The sequence below is a fragment of the Ruditapes philippinarum genome, unplaced genomic scaffold (assembly GCF_026571515.1).
Source record: "Ruditapes philippinarum isolate M1 unplaced genomic scaffold, ASM2657151v2 ctg14544_1_1_1_1, whole genome shotgun sequence".
In the NCBI taxonomy this organism is placed as follows: Eukaryota; Metazoa; Mollusca; class Bivalvia; order Venerida; family Veneridae; genus Ruditapes; species Ruditapes philippinarum.
Genome location: NW_026857334.1, coordinates 1 through 23,309, shown reverse-complemented (window position 1 = coordinate 23,309; position 23,309 = coordinate 1). Strand labels below are relative to the sequence as shown.

The following is a 23,309-nucleotide window of genomic DNA, read 5'->3' as shown; positions in this document are numbered from 1 at the left end:
ATTTTGAAGCAAAATTCAAGAAAGTCATTTTGCAACGTGCTGAAATCTGACACTTTACCAAGGAGTCACAAGTCAATAAGAATTATCTGATCTCTGCGACTCTTCTTTATTACATAATACTTTAAAATAACCATTTATTTTAACCAAATGAATCGTTCCAAGTATGGTTGATTCGTTTCATCCGTAGAGAAAGTCATTTAGAAATGGTTCCTCCAGAAATATTGAATGTCTTTTAACTATTAAATATGCCCGCCAAATCCAAAATGGTTGCAATGTACAAGTAATTATGCTTATAATTGGTAGTTGTTTGCATAGATATTGCAGTAGATATTTTGGCTTGTTTCCATGCCATTATAAAGGAAATGAATTACATCCCTGTCCAATGTGATATTCTTTTGAAGCTGACCTAAGCTGACTGTAACTGTAAAAGTGTATAAAAACAGAGTCGGTGGGACAGTCATTGCAAACAAGAATCGTTTATACCAAACGGTTAATTCAGTTTGCAGTTTATGAAACCAGATAAATCTAAGATGGGCCCAAAGATGACATCAAAAATAAAAAACTCCAAGAAAGAAAATAATAACTAGGTGGAAATTAATTTGGGGTAGTACATCATTTAGCTTACTTGGTATCAACTTTCACGTTGATTTAGAAAAAAATGATAACTTTGAATTATACTGAAAAAATTGAAAATATCAAAAAATATATCCAGTGTTGGAAAAGAAGGGCTTTAACACCTATTGGTAGAATAACTGTTGTAAAGTCACTGTTACTTCCTTTATTAACTAACTTGTTTATATCACTTCCAAATCCAAATTCTCAGATGTTAAAAGAAATAAGTAAATGTTTTATGATTTTGTGTGGCAAGGTACACCAAAGATTAAATCTTCTGTATTGGTGAAAGAATATGTAAATGGTGGTCTAAAAATGATTGATGTATGTGCTTACATGAAAAGTTAAAAACTTTCATGGTTAAGAATGAATTGTATCATCTGTAATGTGATAAATGTTACACCTATTTTAGAAAACTTTTTAGATATTAAAGAACTATTAAATTGTGGAAAGTTTATACAGCAATATAGTTTAATATTTTGAAAAATTCATTTTGGAAAGATTTTAGGGCTTATGTAGAATTTGTAGAAAAACTTTACCGGGATTATTTCTAATGGAAATGTTGTTAGAAATGCCTCTGTTCTATAACCAAATATTTTGATGGTAGAAAAAGCCTATTTTCATAAAAAATGGTATGATATAAGGTAAAGGTTTATCCAAGATATTAAAAATGATGTGAATGGTTTTTCCTTGAAAGGAATAAATTGGAAGCAAGATTAGGCATTTTAAAGTAAATTCATTTACTATGAATTAATTACAAGGGTGCTGTCAAGAAAATACAGAAGTGTATTAAGTTTAAAGTTATGTGAAAAAAGCTTATGAAATTGCTGCCTATTCTCCCATTATATAATTTGTTTATTTAAAGCCTATACTACTTTTGTGTTAAAGGTACAACAGAAGACAAAAATATACTAAAAAATGAGATATTAAAACTTGTAAAAAAGGGAACACTTGCTTTCAATTAATCAATCTGATGAATAAAATACATATTTTGGGTTTTAAACTTTAACCAAATATTCTTTACTTGGCTTTTTTCAGAAAGACTAACCATGAATTTAGCTACTAAATTTCTTCTTTTGAAATAAATTTATCTGTTACAAGTATGTGTACTTTTGAAAAATGAACAAAAACGAAAATTTTTAAACCTTTTTTGGGGAATGCAAATTTGTAAAAATATTGATTACAAAAATTTTTAAAATTGTTGGGAATCAATGCTTTTTTTGGTATATTGTCAAAATATTAGGTTATACAAAAAAGAGCCAGTCAAAGTACAATATCCTATGTCTAGAGATAAAGAAATATGTTTATTATGTAGGAGAAAAGTATTTTACCAAATATAGATGGATTAATTAGAAGTTTTTAAAATTAGCCTCTTCAATTATTGATGCATGTGCAAACAAATACAAAAGATAACATAATGAATTGGACAATTTGTTCAAAAAATCATTTTAATTCTTTTAGAGTAATGTAAATTTATAATTTATTAATATACAGCCATTGCCTTTTTGTTAAAAGTTTGAGTATAAGAAACAACAACATAATGTTTTTCTCTGTTCAATCTATGAGCTACCTTTTTTTTTCTCTTCTTTTATTTCCCCTTGTGATTTGTTTTGTTTATATTTTGTGTATTGTACATTTTGTATATATTATTGTGGAAATGTGAAGTTGTGATTAATACTCAATGACAATAATCAATAATTGTTACTAAATCAACAAATATTTGATACATGTGTATATATAATATGATAAATAAAATCTTTGTAAGGTATGGAGGGGGATGCCCTCGACCCCCACATACCCATGACGAGGGAAAAAAAAAAAAAAAAACTCCAAGAAAGATTTGTCAATTATAATTAAATTTCCAATTTTTAATTCTTACAAGTGTCAGAAGCACTCTTATCTACTGAAAAGAAAATATTTTCTTCACTTATTCGAAAAAAATGATTTTACTTGGTTTCTGGATTTAGCCAAGGTTCAAATTTAAGATTATATGTGACAAAAAGTACTAGTTTAAAAACTAATAACTGGCCTGATTATATACATCTTCAATTGATAGAAATGTTCTGGGATTATTCTTAACATGCACAGAGTGAGACGCAGGTACGTATACATGTTTGAACTTATTTTTAGCTAGATTATGGTCCAATCGAATTTAGTGTCATAGTTTAACAATTTACATATCTCTCTCTACGTCAGACAACATGATAAAACGTGTTTTCTGATTTGGCCTTGTAGAGCCTCTATGCAATTAGAAACTAGGGAAATCTGATTAAATCAGAACAATTATTATTTTTGACAGTAACCTAAACAAGGTCACCTCCTCGTGATCTTCAATCAACCGATCAGCAAAACCAGCTTTCGTTTTCCTCAGATCGGATCAGTATCTTTTTTTTAACCCTTGGAAAACCAAAACATGTGAACATGATTGAACGAAAATGCCGACACCCATGCTTTTTGGATAAATAACCTAAAGTCGATTAGATAAATATTACTAATAGATCTATACTATCGTTAAACGTAGTAACAATAAATGAAGAATAAAAAAACTATTTGTTTTGGGCAATTTCCTTGACCTGAGCCGCGCTTTTTGCTACAAACCCATGGAAGTCACACGAGCATGAAGGTTGTTGCGCTTGTGATGTTCGTACAGAAAAGCCAACAAACTTGAATGCAACAGCTTAAGATAGAATGTGATGAGGTTTCCTAACATCAGCAAGAGCTGCAAATTCATCAACAACCTTATACGTAACATGAAAAAAGGCCTTTAATGTTCGAATACTATGTATCAAAACCTGTTAGACAATACACAGAAAGCATGCACTAAACTCTGTTTACTGGAATGTATCTCTCGTAAGTGATCTGTACATACTTTACCACAAGGTTTGAAGTAAATAGTGTTTATATTCGGCTGCCAGAAATGGTTTTATAGAAGCACAAATATATCAGTATCAGGACTAAAAACATCAGTTTATTTTACATCTAGTAAAGCAGCATAAGCTTCGTGTAGAATAAACCTGCTGTAAGCTTGCTCATGACGGACTATTAGGGATGGTATATTCCACAGACGTATTACCTAAATCTCTAGATGAATATAGATAGTAGTGCTGACAAGTTTCATTAAGACACATAGTAAGAAATATCAGTGCACTCTTACTTTTTGTACTAGATAGCAGTCTCTTCAACCTACCAAATACATATTGATGAAACTGGGATATTTTCATAAAAATTTAGTCGGGATATTTTCATTAAGATTCAGCCATATTAAGTTGAAACATTTTGGTATATAATAATGATTATTGCATTGACTCGGCTATCGCCTCGGTCAATATGTCATCTGTCGGTGAATATCACATCATATTCAATGGCACACTAGTCAATAATTGTATAATAAGAAATAATGGAAAACGACAACGAAATAAAAGAAGAAGTGGGACTACAAAAGTAAAGGGTGTAGGGGAAGGGATCTGAGAGTCGAGGAGGGGGGAGGGCGGTAAAATTTAAAAAAAATAGAAAACAAAAAACTAGGGGCAAAGGGAAGATACTAAACGTAGACGGGAAAACAGCAAGAAGGTACACAAAAGTGTCACCATAATAGTATGAAAAAACAAACAAGACATGCATATGAGGATCACAAGGGATGGTCAGCAATATAAGTACTGCCGGGATGTTAATTACAACAATGAATCAGTTAGTAGACTTGCGTGTTCAGTGAATGAGTGCCATAATATAATTTTTCGTGATCTATACGTATTAGTGGTTTCTATACCAAAAGTATATTGTCACTGGACATCAAATGCAAATAAATGTACAAATGAATTAAAGTTCTTTTAAACAACACGTATACTAAAAAGACCCTTTCAACGTTTATGTCTTTTCGTGCTACACGTACTTTGTTGAAATTTGAATGGGACCCATGACCAAAACGCTATTTCGAGGGTAAGAATTTATTGATTTTTCGAGAATATGGGCATGCGGGATGTTTTCCGTTCGCTATTTCTCACACGCTCATTAACATTTTACAGCTTATTAGCCTTTATGGGAGTGCAACATTTCTTAATTTAAAGAGTTTCACCTATCATAAATACGTATAGAAGCTTCATCAACACTATATGGTCTACACTTAAGAGAGATCATGTGTCGATCAACAATGTCCAGTATTTTTTTTCAGTTCTGAAGTGCAGGCTCTTAATAATTAAGAAAACAGCTTCGATATCATTTAAACATAATTTTTGGAATGCAGTTTAATGTCCATAATTTCTCTTTACATTAGCAATTGACTTATGTAGATACGCGCAACTAAACATGTATTATATGTAGTTGAGTTTTGGCTTAAGTTTCAAAAAGTTTGAATCCAGGAGAAAGAAGTCTTATAGTAGTTATCAAATATGCAGTAGTAGTAGTAATAATAATAATAATAATAATAATGATAATAATAGATTAATAATAATAATAATAATAATAATAATAATAATAATAATAATAATAATAAATTAATAATAATAATAATAACTTTATCTTGAGAAGGTAACATATTAAGAGTACATGATAAACATACAACTAAATCAATATGGCCTTCTATACATATACATTGTATAAACACAAAACAGAAATAACAATAAACAGCAATATAATGACGACAAACACTCTTACAAAATACATAGCATCTTTGTGGATTATAAATAATAAGTTATGAAAATTAGTATCTTAACTTTGTATGTATACACATACAATCATCAATCAATGTTAACAAACAAACAAAAGGCTATAGAGGGCTATATAAATTTCTGTTAAAATTCAGTTTAAAGTTTTTAGCGCTTTAAGCTGTATTTTTTATTAAATAATCCTTTAGTTTACCCTTAAAAGATGACAATTTACTTTGTAGTTTTATTTCAGTTGGAAATGTATTCCATAAATGTGCCGCTTTGAATGTAAATATTTGTTTCATATAATGTGTAGTAATTTGTAGCAGTATTAAACAGTATATATATTATTAAATGATTTTTTTTGGAATCAGGAACTGTCTAACTATCATAACAATATGAAAGTTTTGCGAGAAGTATGGTGTCGTGAAGGACGACCACGTGGAGCCGCTCAGGCAGAAATTATACTAATTATAAAGAAGCAAAATGTACATTTAGAAGAATGCTAAGAAAATATTCGGAAAATAATCTAGCCTTAAAGGATCATGAGCTCGACAAAACAGCAGAGTTAGACTCTAATCAGTTCTGGAAACTGGTGAACTCACGAAAAAAGAAATGTCAAACTAAGATGACCTATACGTGACCGCATTCAACTTGTCGAACACTGGGGAAGATATTTTAGCACTCTTTATTCACCAAATGATACGCCCGAATATGACGAAAGTTTCAAACAAAAGTGACTAATGTAGTAGAATACAAAAATGAATGAAGTACCTACAGATAAGAATGTGCGCATTTTACCAGAAGAGGTGTGTGACGCTATTAAATTATTGCCACTGAATAAAGCTAGTGGTGAAGATTGTATTGTCTATGAACATTTGATTTTTTCTAAATACGTATCATCCAGAATACTGGCAAATATGTTTACTTTCATGCTTCGCCTAGGTTATATTCCTAATAGCATGAAGCGTGGTGTAATCATAACATTACACAAAGGCGGATCAAAACGTAAAGACAATCCAAACAACTTTCGGGCAATAACTTTATCATCATTTATTCTTAAAGTATTTGAACTGATATTATTATCAAGGCGTAAAGACGTATTACTTCAGTCATTAAGTTTTTAACAAGGGGGGGGGGGTCCAAAAACAGCTAAGATGTTTGATGATGTCATTTGTTCTTCGAGAATGTATAAATATACTACGCACGTGGATATCATCTAAACTGTTCTGTATGTTTTCTTGATGGACGACAGGCATTTGACAATATTTGGCATAATGGATTAATGGACAAGTTAATGGAATCTACCTTAATCATACCAATCTTATTGTTTTCCGAAAAATGTATAGAAACGCAACAAGCTATGTTAAATGTCAGGGTTAAACATCAAACAGTTTCCCTGTTATGCAAGGGTGATGAAAAGGCGGGAAGAGCTCACCACTACTCTATCTTCATTTCATTAATAATTTGATAAAACAGCTAGAAGAGTCAAGATATGGATTCTGTATGTATAATATGAATATTTGCTCACCTACTGTTGCTGATGATATGGTCCTTGTCTCCTTTTCGAAGTCAGGCATGGATTAATTACTTGACATTTGTGATACTTGTTCCCGACAGTGAAGGTACAAGTATAACGCTGATCATAAGTGTGGAATTATTGTGTTCAATGAAAAAGGTATCATCGAACTCAACAAATAGGACGTTTGCACTCGGTAAAGAGATCATCGTCTGAATCCGATAACATCCCGAACTGTCTATTCCTCAATTGTGATACCAAAAGCCTTATACGTTTGCGAATTATGGAACAAATACTCTCTAACAGGCATACGGAAATTAGAAACATCTCATAGATTTTGTGTAAAGTACATGCCAAAATTGCGTAGCAATACCGTGACGGACTTCGCTTTAAGCGCATTAAACATTAACAATATAGAGACTATTATAGACTACCGGAAATTACAATTCTTTGGGCAGTTGTGTCGCTTACCGGGGCAGTTGTGTCGCTTACCGGAAAAATACCTAGCAAAAAATATATTTGTTCATAGACTGGTGCGCTATTTACATGTTGACAAAATGAGCACAGGATCCATACCTGATATCTTCTGATTATTGAACAAAAACGGCTTTGAGGAAACATTAAACTCATATATTGGATCTAAAAATTTTCTATCAAAACATTCTTGGAAATTGACACTTCAGAATGTTGTAGGTACTAAAGCAAGCACAGAACGAGTTGTGAATTAATTTCAATACGACAAGAAATAAGTGATGTCATACGTTGTAATAAGCCGGCGTTATAATTATCATTTTCAAAAAATGACTTAAATATTGGGTATGTATGTTCTTTCTTGGTGGAGACAATATGATGATTTTTTTCTGCTCAATCTTTTGTTGTCAAATGGAACAAGTTTAAATTATATTATTCAGCTTGCTATAGAAAATGACGATCAAATGTTAATAAATTATTCAGTTTCAAAGTGCTTGTATAAGGTGATTAAATGATAAACTTAAATTAAGTGGATCTGATTTAAGTCAAACTATTTAAGCACTGAATATGATAAACATACAGTGTTAAGTTTAGTTCTACATTTATCATCACAAGTGGTATAAATTGTCAATGATATTCCTTTATTGCATTGACTTACTGGATGAGATTTCGTCATATACGTACCTTTACATGTCTTTGTTAACTTGAAGGAATCTTGATATTTCGATTTCGAGTTAAGGTTTCTGTATACAAGTGATATTTTAAATGCATTGCATATTGTGATGTTGGATAAATGAAAATATTTCACCAATGTTCAATGTTATATATAATGTATCTGCTTTTTGGCTTGCAGCCACGGCTGCAAGCCATTTGTTTTGAATAACTTGTTCCGGTAAGGTGGTTTCCTGTTTCCAATTGTTAGTGCATGATTGAACGGGAAACCAGCTGCAATCGTGCCAATCGCAACTTTTCGGCCTTTTCCGTCACTCTTCGGATTAATGATAATAGCCGATGTAGTTCCGATTGCAATCGTGACAATTCGGGCGATTCCGTCATACTGCGGAATCAGACGAAGTAATATTACGGAAATCTAAGCTATTTTAGTTACTTCGGTAATCCCAGTTTGTTGATATAAATAGGATTTCTATTTTTACTTGATTTATCGGTTTAAACCGTAATAAATTATAAACGAAATTGTTCCGTTTCAATTATTTTTCAAGACGCAAAAGTTAGTTTCTTTTATAATTGTTTTTTGTCTGTCTTAGTTTTATACAATAGAGAATGGTGACTGTAGTAGTATTCCGTCTTCAAAGGGTGGTCCTGCTTACCAAATCACGCATGATCGAGTTATATTTAGATCTACTGAACGCAATTCAATCGTGAGGTAATCTAAAAATAGCCCATGCATATCATTAACTTTGCCACGTGCTGATCTACAGATAGCGCATCGTATTTGTGATCGTGTAACATAGTTGATACATGCTTATTAATTGGTACCACATAACGAAGTATTTTAGTGCATTTACTTGTCTATAAAGCAAACGAATGATTTCTCTGCGAAAAAGGAGAAATGAAATGTGCACACTTGTTTCCCTTTTGTATGATAGATATATCTCCAAGTTAGTATTTTTACGATTGATCATTTTCTTTATTAGTTTTATACAATAGAGAATAGATTTCAAATCGTTTTGACAAAAAATATATTCGTTTTTCCAAAAAAAAACAACAACTAAATAAACCCTTTATGATATACAAATACCGTAATTCAAAAAAAAATTGTGATAATAGATTGAAACCAAAAAAAAATCAATTTTAAAGGGTTGGGTTGAAGGCACAACTGTGCAAGCCTTTCCTTTTAAAAGGAAACTTTATTTGTTATTTAATTTGTGTATATGTTCATGCTCTTCAATTCTGGAGGAAATAAAAGCATCTATCTATCTGTAGGCTGCTTAATAGAGAAATTGGTAATTAGTATACTGGTGGTGGACCAACGTAAAATGTGTTAAACCTGACAGACAGACGAACAAACAAATAACATTTATATCGCTTTAAACAGATATATGTAGAATACAAAACAAAAATTGCAGAGCAGCCTTTACCACGATGTGGCAGCAATAACGATACCACAAGCTTTCTGTTGCAGCATGGTGGCACGTGCTCTGCTCTGACAACGTCATAATAAAGTCAAATTTCAGCATGGATAGAATATATTCCTCAGCTTTGACGTCACCATCAGCGACCAGGTCTTCCGATACTGTAACTACATGAACAGTTCTAAAACAAAATGTATTTTTATCGAATAATGTTTAAGAATAAGTTAATGTGTACAGCATTAACATACTCGTACTAAATGGTAAATAATGAAACGCTTGCTCTTTTTGAATTGATAAACTGTCCTACAGCCACTTGCCTACTAAGATCAGTGCCGCTGACGCACCATTTATGTTTGTAACAACATTAAGCCGCTTTTAACATTTTAACACTTGTGGGACGTCCACAGGTCCCATTCGTTAATTTAGTTTGCATGAATTAAAAACAAAACCCGTGTATCGTCATGTCTCAAAACCGTAAGTACTGAAACATGAAGGTAAATGTTTTGATTCATGTGAAAATTGAATAAAAATACTTATTTTGATTGGCACTTATGAAAAATTCGATTTGCAATTGACAAGGCTCTCGGAAAGTTGGGTCAAAGTCTTAACCCCGAGTGACAGTGCCATTATACAGGCTGAGTGTGAAATGGTTTTAGTTCATTTTACTAGAAAGTTTTTTGTTTTTTTTTATTGTTGTTTTTTTAATATGATTTCTTTTTACCTTTATAAATATTATAAATATTTTGTATAGTTTATGATATATAAAGCTCCACAGATGGTATTGTATAAGAAATAGAGAACAGTAGAACAAACATGCCTCATAGGCATTATAATTATACCTCAATTAAAATTTAATGTGTTTCTTCTTTATTCATAAAAGTGTTAATAATGATGTTTCCAAAACATAGTTCAAGAACGTCTGGGCGCTATAATTTAACTGCTTGAAAGATTATGATTTTTTTCCTCGTAGAACTTTAACCATTATTATATGCTCAAGTAAAGTTTGGTATGCTTTAAGAAAATTTATGTAAGAAAATGTATTCAGTACCTCGGTCATAATATTACACCTTAAATAAATCTGCTTATGTAACTTACCGATTGGTGTCCAACCAAAGGACTCTTATTGCTCGATTAACTTATTGAACAATTTTGTAAACAGCCCAAAAATAAGTAAAGTAGATCCCCTAGACGCCGAGGGTATCCGAATATAAAAAATGGAACTAAAGTTTTGATTTTCAGAAAATTGCATGTTTCTAAAATAAAACCAATGTTCTTTCCATTTTAAATTTACACATTATAAAAAACAGGATGTCAATACATTACTCCAAAAAGAAGGTTATGCAATAGACAGATACCTCAAGCGTCTTTACTTGTGCATCTCGACTGGTGTGATGAAGTTAGCAGATGTTTTACTGTTTCATTTCATATTTTTTACAGTTAGAATTTTACTAAATTGTCACTGCTTTAATGTCAATAAAGTTAAATATTTACAAGCCCTATTACTTGGAAATTGGAAAGAAGCCTTAAATTTTCAGAATTTTTAGGAAAAAGTGAAATGATATTTAGATTTGTAAAATCAAATTATTTGAAATTGATTTAAATCTATCAGTACAGTAACAGGAATTGTAGTCCTATAAATATGACGTTTTGCTTCTGGGCAAAGCATCATATCGAAATTTCTCTAAAACATATAGCACGTTCGCTAATAAGACCTATACGTAACCTATTTCATATTTATCATTCATTAATCTGATATTTTACATTTTTCATTTTCCATGTTACGTTAGGTCTTAACAGATCTTTGCAAAATCGTGTAGCAAAAAAATTGACATTAGACATCGATTTAGATCTAATGAATTTAAACAATTAAAACAGCGTGTATTTATATTAATTTTGACCAATTTATGAACAAAACTAAAAAATAAATACCTTTTAACAAAATAATTGAACTGTCACGTCCGAAAAGTCATGATTAAATCCTCTCATTTAATTAAATTCCTTGTACAGCCGATATACAAATGGCCGTCATACAGTGCGCGAAATCTGATTGGCTAATTCAAATGCAAGCATTTAAATGAGTCCAGAAGTTTCTAACGGAATATTTTTTCAACGAAATAATTGCCCATGCACCGTCAGTGTGTTCGAATATATTTTTCTGTTCAAAAAATTGGAATCAATCTGTAAAACGCTTTACTTAACCAGTATGGCCGATGAGCGTAATAGACTGATATTTATATTTTATTTTCAATTGATAAGTGCATTGTTTGAAAGTTTTTGTTAATGATAGACCATGCAATTGAAAGAACAGAAGATAAGCTTTTGAATAAAGCTTGAAAGGCAAGTCAACCGACATTTTTTATTTTTTTCAAAATGCTACGCGTTTATGAGCAATAACTATTAGACGTCAGGCTTGACCAACATAAAACTATAACAAGCCTGTAACGTCTTATCTATTGGACTACACGTTCGCCAGAAAATCAGGCGGAACGAACAAACAAGACAGCGTGTATTTACATTAATTTTGACCTATTTATGAACAAAACTAAAAACAATTCCTTTTGACAAAATAATTAAACTGTCACATCCCAAAAATCATGATTAAATCTCATGTATAATGTAATTTAAGTCCTTATACAGCCAATAAACAAATGGCCGCATACATTGCGTGAAATCTGATTGGCTAATGCAAGCGTTTAACTGAATCAGAAGATTCTAACAGATTTTTTTTTTACGAATTAATTGCCCATGCACCGTCAGCCTTTTCGAATATATTTTTCTGTTCAAAAATTTGGAATCAATCTGTAAAACGCCTTACTTAATAGGGCTGTGCATTGCCATTTTTTTCTGTCACGATACGTATCACGATATTTGTTTTTCAAAACGATGCGATTCACGATATGTATTGCATACTTTGAAGAAATGCGATGCATATTGCGATTCTTATGTTGCGATGCGATACGTATCACGATACTGACTTTCAGACTTAGTATATAAAAATTTGGCCATTTGTTTACAGCATAATTATGAATATTATACAAAACTATTACAATAACAAAAAAATAAACTTTTTATCTTGTTGTTACAACTTGGTTTCCGATTTTGATCTTTTAACAATTTACTTTTCTGATTACTTAAGGATTAAAGGTATTGTTAATTATACCAAAACAGCAAACTGATATTTACGTACTATTCTAACACTAAAGTCCACTACTGTAAATAGGAAGTGGCTAGCCGTACGGGCCCGTACGGCTAGCCAAAAGTTCTAGCCGTACGTGAGTCACGTACGACTAGCCAGGACACACTGTATTGGCTAGCCGTACGGCACTTTTCAAAAATATATGGAAGGCGAAAGTGCATATGTTAATTATGACTTTAAGCGAGGATTTTAGTCAAGAATGTTTACTTTTTAGAGATTAATCGACGTGTTGGCTACAGTAAAGAATGTACGTACTTTGTCATCACAAGACGTCGAGAAAAAATAGCGTTTGGTTGCAGTTAAATAACATCAATTGAAATAGTTTACAAAATTTTGATAATAATCATTTTTTGTTTCATTAAGTTTAATTTTTAAATTGAAAAAAAAAACAAAAACAAAAAAATAAACAAAAAAACCCCAAAAAACCCACCGAAAATAATTGTTGTCGGGCTCTGATAATTGGGTCAAATACCGACGGTATAGAAGTTTGTTCATCGTTCATCATTAAGGAAAGTTTGCATTATTAAATCATTTTTCCTTTTCACCGTTTTTTTTAATATTCTTTTTATTTATTTATTTATTCCCCTCCGATCATTATTTATTCGATCCATGTGCTTAATTAACAGATTTAACAATTTATCTTTCATACAAATCATAAGCATGAAAATTAAGGACGTTATATAACATGCAACTTTGACACTTAATTTTATTAGGATAGATTATACAACGCTTACTCGTATTCATTTTTTTTTTTTGCAAAATTGCGGAGCATCTTTATTAAAGTGAACACACTAGGACAAATGCGGAGATTTGATTAAAATCGTCTTTTAAAGACACAAAATAACATATGCATTTTCGACTTCCATATAATTTTGAAAAGTCCGTACGGCTAGCCAATACAGTGTGTCCAGGCTAGTCGTACGTGACTCACGTACGGCTAGAACTTTTGGCTAGCCGTACGGGCCCGTACGGCTAGCCACTTCCCTGTAAATATGGCAGTTTAACATTTCAGTCTTACAATACATCACTAAAGATTTTTCTTGTGAAAAAAAAATAGTAACAAGTGGTTAACAAATAGGTCAACAACTTTGAAAATAACAGTTTATCCGTTTCACTCTCAGTTTTCTCGAAAGATTTGTGCTCAACCCCAGAGTATTTTTTTTTTTTGAGTTTGCAAATTTTGCAAACACTCGACGTCCGGTGCTCCACATTATACAACACTGTCTACAATGTTCCCAAAACTCGTGATTTATATGACAAGGGAGGATTAACTATAGTTTCCCCTTCTAATTTTTTTGCAGTCTACATGTTTTCTGTTTGTTTGTTTTGTTGTTTTTTACGGGAAAATGATGTCAACGGAAATGAAAGTGTAAATACGTGACGAATATCACATGGGAATGTTGTCATCATCACTATTTTAATCTGACATCAAGTGCGACTAAATAAAATTACAAATTCATGTTTGTAGGTTGTTATTTCATGAAAACGCATAGATCTTTAATTATTTTTTAATCATAAACAAGTTCAAAGAACACCAGCCCATTTATATGGAATTGATAAAACTTGGTTAGTTACCGTTAAATGATTGCGGACATGGGGAAACGAGATGACAACGATGATATGATAATAGTCGCGCTTGTTCATTTTTTTTCATCCAAGCCTGTTTTTCTTTCTTCAGTCTTTCAAAAAAGACGTTTGTCCTTATATTCCTAGATATTGTTAGTGTATTGCGATACGTTCCCGCTATATCGATACATCGGGAGATGAAATTTGTATTGCATCGCAATATATTGGAATTTGTAATTTCATTACGATGCATACATCGAGGACAGGGCAGATCGCGATGCATCGATGAATCGTTACACCTCTATTACTTAACCAGTATGGCCGATAGACAAAAATAGATTGATGTTTATATTTTATTTTAAATTGACAAGTACATTATTTAGAGAGTTTTGTTTAATGTTTGAGCATGAAATTGAAAGAAAAGAAGATAAGCTTTTGAATAAAGCTTGAAAGGCAAGACATTATTTAGATTTTTTTTTATTATTTATGATGCTATGCGTTTATGAGCAATAACTGTTAGACGTCAGGCTTGACCGACATAAACTATAATAAGACTGTAGCGTCTGATATATTGGACTACAGTAATTGGGGATTTCCAGTCAACTTATCCTGTGGTCAACTCCTCACCATGTTGGATCATTTTGTCCCGTGGTCAACTCATCCCATAACTCGTCCCCTATTTTTTATTATTAATATTTTAATTTAAAAAACAGAAGTGGCTAGCCGTACTGGATGGTACGGTTAGTCAAAAGTTCTAGCCATACTCTAGTCACATACTGCTAGCCAGGACATACTGTATTGTCTAGCCGTACAGCATTTTTCAATATTATATGAATGTTGAAAATGCATATATGTTATTTTTTTGTCTTTAAACAAGGATTTTAATCAAGTACCCTCATTCCTCCTCTGTATTCACTTTAAGATAATTATTTTCAGAAATATGACTATAAAATAGGAAAATAGTAATATTAAATGGTTCAGTCTGTAGTTTATGACATATATATGAAAAGTAAAAGTTTTTTATTTATGATTTTATAAATGATATTTGCCTCTGATGTGATTAATGTTTACAATATTTTTTTTCCATTCTAATTCATTTGAATATGTCTTATGCATGCAGTGTAAGAAATTAGGATTTGAATCAACTAGGCTAGTCGGACTACCAGATTGGAATATTCACTAGCCCAAAACTAAGCACGAGTCATTTTGTTCATAACAGTTGTTTATATTGCCTCTGAAAATACAGTAGCCTGGTCGGGCTTGTTACTGTGGAAAGTTGGTAGCCCGAGGAGAAAATTAGTAGTCTAGGGCTTTAGGACTACTGCTAATTTCAAACACTAAGCATGATCCCTACATTTTTATGTAAGAAAATTTTGTCATTTTAAATAGACTACCTACATTGTAGCTGTATAAAAGAAAATTGAGTACTTGAAATGTAGTTTTTTTAACTTTAATATTTCATATAAATAATTGAAGCTGCGTTTTGTTTTGTTTCAGAATGGAGAGTATAAAGAAGGATGTGTGTGAGTTTGTGTGGATAGGTAGAGTGTGTCAGGTTATAGATCCACATTACTTCTGGATGCAGCTGGGCACCAGTAAGACCATTATATAAATCATTTTCACATTGCAAGACACTACATGTAGTTCAGTTGTTTTAAGGGATGTCTATTAGTGTTTTATTCCTAGATATTTTGCCCAAAAATGCACCTTAATATGGATATATAAATACAACTGCTAAGTATTTAGTTATATTTAATAATGATCAATATGTTTTAATATCACAAAATATCAATATATATCTGTTAGAATCATTATCAGTTTTTATAGGACGGTATAAATATTAGTTTAAAAAGTAATAAGATATAGACAAGAGAAGTTTTTTATCAAATGATAGAAACAGTATGTTAATAATTATTAGCTCAACTATTCAAAGAATAGGGAGAGCTATTGTATTCACCCAGACTGAGGCATTGGCATCACACTTTGGTTAAGTTTTTGTGTGCAAGTTGGTAATTCACAAAACTACTGAAAGAAATGGGTTGAAACTACACACACTTGTTCTCTGTGATTATCTAACATGATGCTCAAAAGTGGTAATTCTGGGTTAACTGTTTGAAGAGTTATGAGACTCATGTCTGCTTTCAGTCAAGCACTGAGAGCAGTCGAGCATGCCTTAAATATCAGGGCCAAAACACCATTTTTGGGTAAGGGGCCTCAGCCTTTTTCTTGGGGAAAATATGCGTGATTTTGGCATACTTCGGCAAAAGGGTCTCAAATTTAACACAAACTTAACAAGTTCTTCAAAATAGAAAAGCAAAAAGCACTTGGAAATACTAATAAGGCAGTAAAAGACCTTAATTCAACACCATCATTTAATTTTGTTCTAAACTTTATGGGAAATTTCAAAAGACTGGGGAATTTTGAGGACCAAAATGGGGAAAAAAGAGGCAAGTTCGGTTGGGGAAGCAGCCTATAAACGGCCTCTACAAAGTAGGATTTTTTGGCCCTGAATATAGTTCTTGTTAGGTAAAAATTAAATATTTCATTTAAACAATCTTTGAATTAATCTTAGCTTAAATCATTTGTTGGTATATTATTCTTTCCTTGAAAGTAAGAAATGAACATAGCTTATTTTATAAGGAGTGAAGTTTGAATTTTGCAGTTTCAGCAAATGAATAGATAGATCACTTGTCTGTACAATCAACAATTTCATGGTACAAATGCAGTGAAATAATGCCAACATAAAGAATTTGTTTATTTTCAGGGGAAAATTTACTTCAGTTTGAGCAGCTACAAAAGGACATGCAAGCATTTGTATACCAGGGTTGGTCGTCGGCATCAAGAATAGATGATCTTGAACCTGGCACAGTTGTTTTAGTAAAATCTGACTCTGAAAAGGGCACATGCTTGAAAAGAGGACAAGTGGCTCGTGTGATGCAGTAAGAATTTGTAGTTATTTAGACTTTAGTTTGGTGAAGACTTTAGTTTGGTGAAACCATGCACTATAGTGATTAGTTGGCATTAAATTCAAAGTCATGGTTTTGTGTGTAGGACATCATTTCATGATTATCCAATAAGTAAAGCAAGACTTAAAACTTAAGTCATAATCACGCATGAATGAATATCTTTGAATTTGGTGAGACATATAAATTAGGGCTGGGAATTATATTCGAATATTCGAAACACTACCGAATATTCGAACATTGAAAAACGAATACGAATATTCGAAAAAAAAATTGATATTACTTTCAAATTCAATTAATATCGTAAATAAAACCATTGACCTTTATTTGACCAGGTGTTCACACGTTTGTATGACACGTGTCAACGATTATCGCCAATTAACTGTGAAAACTTTGGGGTCTAGTTGATCAAAAGGGCCCGTTTCACAGTTTGCAATTTACCTGTTTAACAGTTTAGATTTTTTCCGATTTTAATTATCTTATTTATTGTTTTCTGTGCTATAATCTTTCCTATTAATCAATGTCTTAAATTTTGTGAAGAAGAATAAATCGGCACGTATTAATCGGCGGCTATGAAAGCATGGGAAATGTCTATATTCCGTCAGAATATATTTATTCCGTAGATATTACACCCCGTGTGATATTTACTGCGTTATAGCTAAATTTATTTTAAGATTATTTTAAACCGTATCTAAAATTATAAATAAATATAAAAAATAATACAAGTTAAATTTCAATATAATTATTTGTTATTGCGGCTAAGAGGCTACGATGATTCATATTACTGTCAATCAAGTCACGCGAGTTACCTCCCGTCAATAAGACAAATGGGATTAACTGAACAAAAAGCAATAAAATTATGAATTTATTTCAAATCGTAAACATATATGTCGAATTACAATATATAAAATTTTTAAAAAAATGACGTAGTAATGAAGGTATTTTAATCGTCGATTATTACAAGCATATTAAAGTAGAATAGTATTCGACCCACGTATAGGTCAAAGAGAAATATTGGAACAAATGTTGTAAAAACGAATATTCGAATATATTAGAATATGGAAAACGAATATCAACATCAAATTCCTTATTCGTTCCCAGCCCTAATATAAATAGATGAGAGATATATTTTATTTTAAAAATCTGTTTCAAGAGTGGCAGGTTGTTTTGACCAGTTATTTGTTTCTACAGTTTATGTTAAGAAGGTAAATCATCGAGGCATTCATTTTTTTAAAACACATTAATTTTAGGGGTGGCAACGAGTTATCAGTGAACTGAGTACTCGATGGAACGTTCAAGTATCGGTTAACAAAATTGATATTCGATTACTTGCAAAAAAATATATAATTTCTATATTTTTTTGTGATTTAGAAAGATTAGTGTATTCAATTAGTTCAGAGGTGTATATTTATCTTCATAAAATTATTTAAATTTAAACATGCTTACATCATTCGGCCTCTTATGATATTCAATTAATTGTGCATTTATAAAAATGTAAAATATAATGTTGTTGATTTAATTTTAATTAATTTGTTTATTGGCTATTCTAAGTTACCTCCCTTGCAGTCCTATTTATAGTTACGTTTTCTATGATTTTAAATATCTGAGGTAAAACATTTTCCCTGTCCAAGGTCGAGTATTATTTTCTCTTACATGTATAGTAAACCGTCATTGTTTTCTCTGAAACTCCAAGGAATAAAACTTAGATATTTTGTGTTGAGATTGGTTGTGACTAGAAGAAGAGTTGAGGTCAAAGGTCAAGGTCACTTAGGCCTTGAGCACTAATAGTTTCTAGATCAAAAGAGAATTCATTTGCCTACAGTACTGAGATTTGGTATTTAGATTGGTAGTTAATAATAGATGACCCCTAATGATATTGCTGTCAGTCAGAGGCCAAGGTCACTGTGACCTTGACCACTAAGAGCTTGTCCAAGCAATAACTAGAAAACACATCGATAGGGTATAAGGGTTGATCATGACTTAAAGATGTCTCCAGTAGATTTTGTTGTCAGTCGGTCAAAGGATAAGGTCATCACTAAAAACCTGTTAATCAATAATTAGATAGTGCTTTGGCTTACAGACAGTCTGACCTAAGCTAGTGTCTGACAGGGATTATCAGTGTGACATAGACTTGTATTTGGAAAATTTGCAAAACAATCTATTCTTTGTTGTTACATTTTTGATACATGAACATTCATTGTGATTTTCATTTGCAGTACAGTTTACATTAGCTTGTAGCATTTTATACAATTACTATTCTGTTTAAATGACTTAGGGCTAATGACCCCTTGTTAATTATAATTCTGATTAATCTTTGTTTCTGTTTTAGGGGTGATTCTGTTGATGTGTTCTATGTAGATTATGGAAACACAGAACTGAAGGCAATTGACAAGATCTGTATCAATGTGCCAGCAAAATTTAAGTTGTGTCCACCGCAGGCTGTTAGATGTAGTTTAGCTGGAGTAAAACCTGTGAGTTGATAATCTGTGATGATCACATTGTTTTGTTTGATCTGTTGTTACATGAGGTTTAAAATCATTTAAAGAGATAGTGATATCTATTCCTTAATAGTAATTTAACTTTTTAAACTACAAGTTGTGCATAGCTATTGTTTGAATAGTTTGTCTTTCCATTAGTTTGGCAACTCTTGTTTTATAACACCTTGCACTTCATAGCAATATTGTGACATTTAAATAAACAGGATGTAATTTTTATTTTGTTACTTTTATAAAATTTTGTCATGTAATAAACTGTACAGTCAAATACACTGACTAGTAATTAGAAAAAACTTGATAAAAGGCTAAAGTATAGAATTATTTTAGCCAGCAATGTAATGTTTAGGTTTTATGAAGTTCATTTGTTATATACATGTATGTATTTCAGCTTGTAAAAAGTTGGACAAGTAGAGGTATTAAAACATTTCAACAGTTTACTGGCAACAAGCTGCTGAATGTTCTGGTGCTATATGGAGAGCCTGGCTATTATGAAGTAGCCTTGTATCCAAGGTATTAAAATAATGCATGTTTGTAACATTGGTTTTCATTAGATAATTGTGACGTTTATATAGTTCCATATACACAGCTCCTGTTAAATTATGAAGAAATTTCATTTTTGCTTTAAAGTTTGCTGTATCATAAACTAGTTATATAGATACTTGACAGGATATATGACCATATATAAATGCTTGTTTGAAATATAACCCTAGCTCATGTTATGTTTGTTTGATTTAGGTTTTACATCACACCGACACAGTGTAGGTCATTTAGCGATATCCCAGCTTTACTGGTGGAGGAAGACCTCAGGTGCCACTCAGTGCATTTTTTCAGGCACGAACGGGCACCCGAGTAGAACCACTGACGTTCCGTGAGTTAGCTGGATAGCTTCCTCATGTTATGTATTCAAGCATTTATATAGGACCATATAACCTGTCAAAAACTAAATTTATTATTTTCTTGTGAGAGATAATATTATGATTTTGGTGCTGCTTGTTTGTGTTTGACTGCCTATTTTAACACAAAATTGGTCATATCTCAATAGTAAGTACATCAAACAATATTTCCTGGATAACTAACCAGTAATTACCAATTTCATGGTTAATGACCAGCTCCTAATTCCATTTAATATCTGAATCGAACATGTGAGATAAATGACCATTAGAGTCAATGTTCCAGATCAATTTCCAGAATAATGGTAGTTAATCGTAATATTAAGGAAAAAACATTTAGCTGAAATCTACATTTATGAGATAATATAAGAAATAGGTGGAGGATTCATTTAAAAAAAAGTTATATCAAAGCAAACTAGCTAAAATTTTACAAACAGGGATATAAAGCTCACCTCAAATCTGTTTTGTCACTTAAATTCTCAAATTTAGAAGAAAAAAAGTTAAAACTGAATTTTATACTCAACTTCATATTGTTTGTTAGATAAATGAGAAAAAGTCAGATTACCTACTCGTGTATATCATATAATTATTTATCTCCAGCTTAAGTTCTTTCATTTCAAAGGAGAGTTAAATAAAAAATTATAGTAAATAAAAATGTGTTGTTACAGTGATGAAGATAATGGTAGGTCAGTGGGACACAGTCTAGTAACAGAGGAAGTAGCCATGGTGAGTAGATAGAAATATATTTCAATTTTGACAGTGTCATATTATACAAAGAACATCAGAACACAAGGCTATCTGATTTGTATTAGGGGATATAGCTTTCAAGTATAAATCTGATTGCCTTGTGTTTTGATTTTCTTATTTGTATCGTATGCAAGAATAAAAACATTTTCGCTGTTGTAAGAATATTAAGCCCAAGAAAAAGTAACCAATGTAACAGTATCTGAATACAATTTTTCTTTTGTTATCCCCTTTCCATGTGTTGCAATAAGTAATCCCCAGTAAATATAGTCATGCTCTATTTTTATCTCGGATAGACAGTGCAGTAATTGGAGTATGGGTAACATATACCTGCACTTCATTTTACGCACTGTGTACTTCAAAGTATACAATTAAACTCTGATACATTTTAGATAGAAAGCTCACCAAACTATGAAACATTAATTGATATATTTAATATTGTATGTTTATATGATTTTAGAATTACAGTTTATCACTCTAGTTTTAATTCTTCTTTGTGATTAAATCAGGATGACAGATTTTAAAGTCTCATCAAAAATGCCAGATATATAGTTTGTGGACAACCAAACATCTTCAAGTTATATTGATGCAATGGCTGTAGAAATTTTAGCGTGATAATAAATAATGTGTATTGACTCAAAGTGGAGTGTCACATTGTCACTTTCACACATAGTCACTCTATACCAGTTACCAAGGCAACATAAGATGTCACCAACAGAACACTTTGAAAACATACCATTAAGTTGATACATTTTTAGCTCACCTGAGCTCTTTGTTCTCAGAGATGTGCTTTTGTGATGGCAGTTTGTCAGTTATTGTCCACAATTACTTTAAACAACATCATTTAATCCACTTGATGGATTGGAAGCTTACTTCACAGGAATGATACTTAGGTGGTCCTCTACAAAACTTATATAAAAATGATACTTGTGGTTCTCTACGAAAGTTATATAAATATGATACTTAGGTGGTCCTCTACAAAACTTATATAAAAATGATACTTGTGGTTCTCTACGAAAGTTATATAAATATGATACTTAGGTGGTCCTCTACAAAACTTATATAAAAATGATACTTGTGGTTCTCTACGAAAGTTATATAAAAATGATACTTAGGTGGTCCTCTACAAAAGTTATATAAAAATGATACTTAGGTGGTCCTCTACAAAAGATATATAAAAATGATACTTAGGTGGTCCTCTACAAAAGTTATATAAAAACGATACTTAGGTGGTCCTCTACGAAAGTTATATAAAAATGATACTTAGGTGGTCCTCTACAAAAGTTATATAAAAATGATACTTAGGTGGTCCTCTACAAAAGTTATATAAAAATGATACTTAGGTGGTCCTCTACGAAAGTTATATAAAAATGGTACTTAGGTGGTCCTCTACGAAAGTTATATAAAAATGATACTTAGGTGGTCCTCTACAAAAGTTATATAAAACGATACTTAGGTGGTCCTCTACAAAAGTTATATAAAAATGATACTTAGGTGGTCCTCTACAAAAGTTATATAAAAACGATACTTAGGTGGTCCTCTATGAAAGTTATATAAAAATGATACTTAGGTGGTCCTCTACAAAAGTTATATAAAAATGATACTTAGGTGGTCCTCTACGAAAGTTATATAAATAAAATTATATAAATGGTTCCAGTTTTATGCATTGAAAATATTTTTAGTATTACTCCTGAAAAACTACAAAGCTTAGAGCTTATATAATTGGCATGAAGTATCAACATGTGGCCCTCTACAAAAGTTATATTTTTTATAAATCATGCCACTGGGATCAAAATTGGGCCTGCCCCTGCGGTCACTTAGTTTATATAGACTTGTGTAGGAAAATAGATAGTCTTCTTTTGTGACACTACAACGCCAAGAGCTTAGAATTTGGCATGTAGCATCAAACATAAGTTTATGCGCCTGGGGTCAAAAATGGCCCTGCCTTTGAAGTCACATAGTTTAAATATAGACTTGTATTGTAAAAAATGTCTCAAAGTTCTTCTTTTCTGAAAGTACAGTGCCAATAATTAAGATATTTTGAATGTAGCATCACCTTGTGGTTCTCTACAAAAGTTATATAAATAATGCCCATTTGGTCAAAATTGACAGTGCCCCTG

At 31.6% G+C, this 23,309-nt stretch overlaps 1 protein-coding gene across 1 annotated transcript; it reads left to right on the top strand.

Annotated features, from left to right (window-relative positions):
* Nucleotides 1-10,531: 10,531 nt before the first annotated feature.
* Nucleotides 10,532-21,171, top strand: LOC132749409 (tudor domain-containing protein 5-like; the record flags this gene model as incomplete). Its single annotated transcript, XM_060739138.1, is given in 6 exon segments — nt 10,532-10,731; nt 15,595-15,692; nt 16,862-17,036; nt 19,390-19,531; nt 19,944-20,065; nt 21,114-21,171. Coding segments are annotated over 6 exon segments (600 nt in total), but the record flags the coding sequence as incomplete, so codon positions are not given.
* Between the last annotated feature and the right edge of the window lie 2,138 nt (nt 21,172-23,309).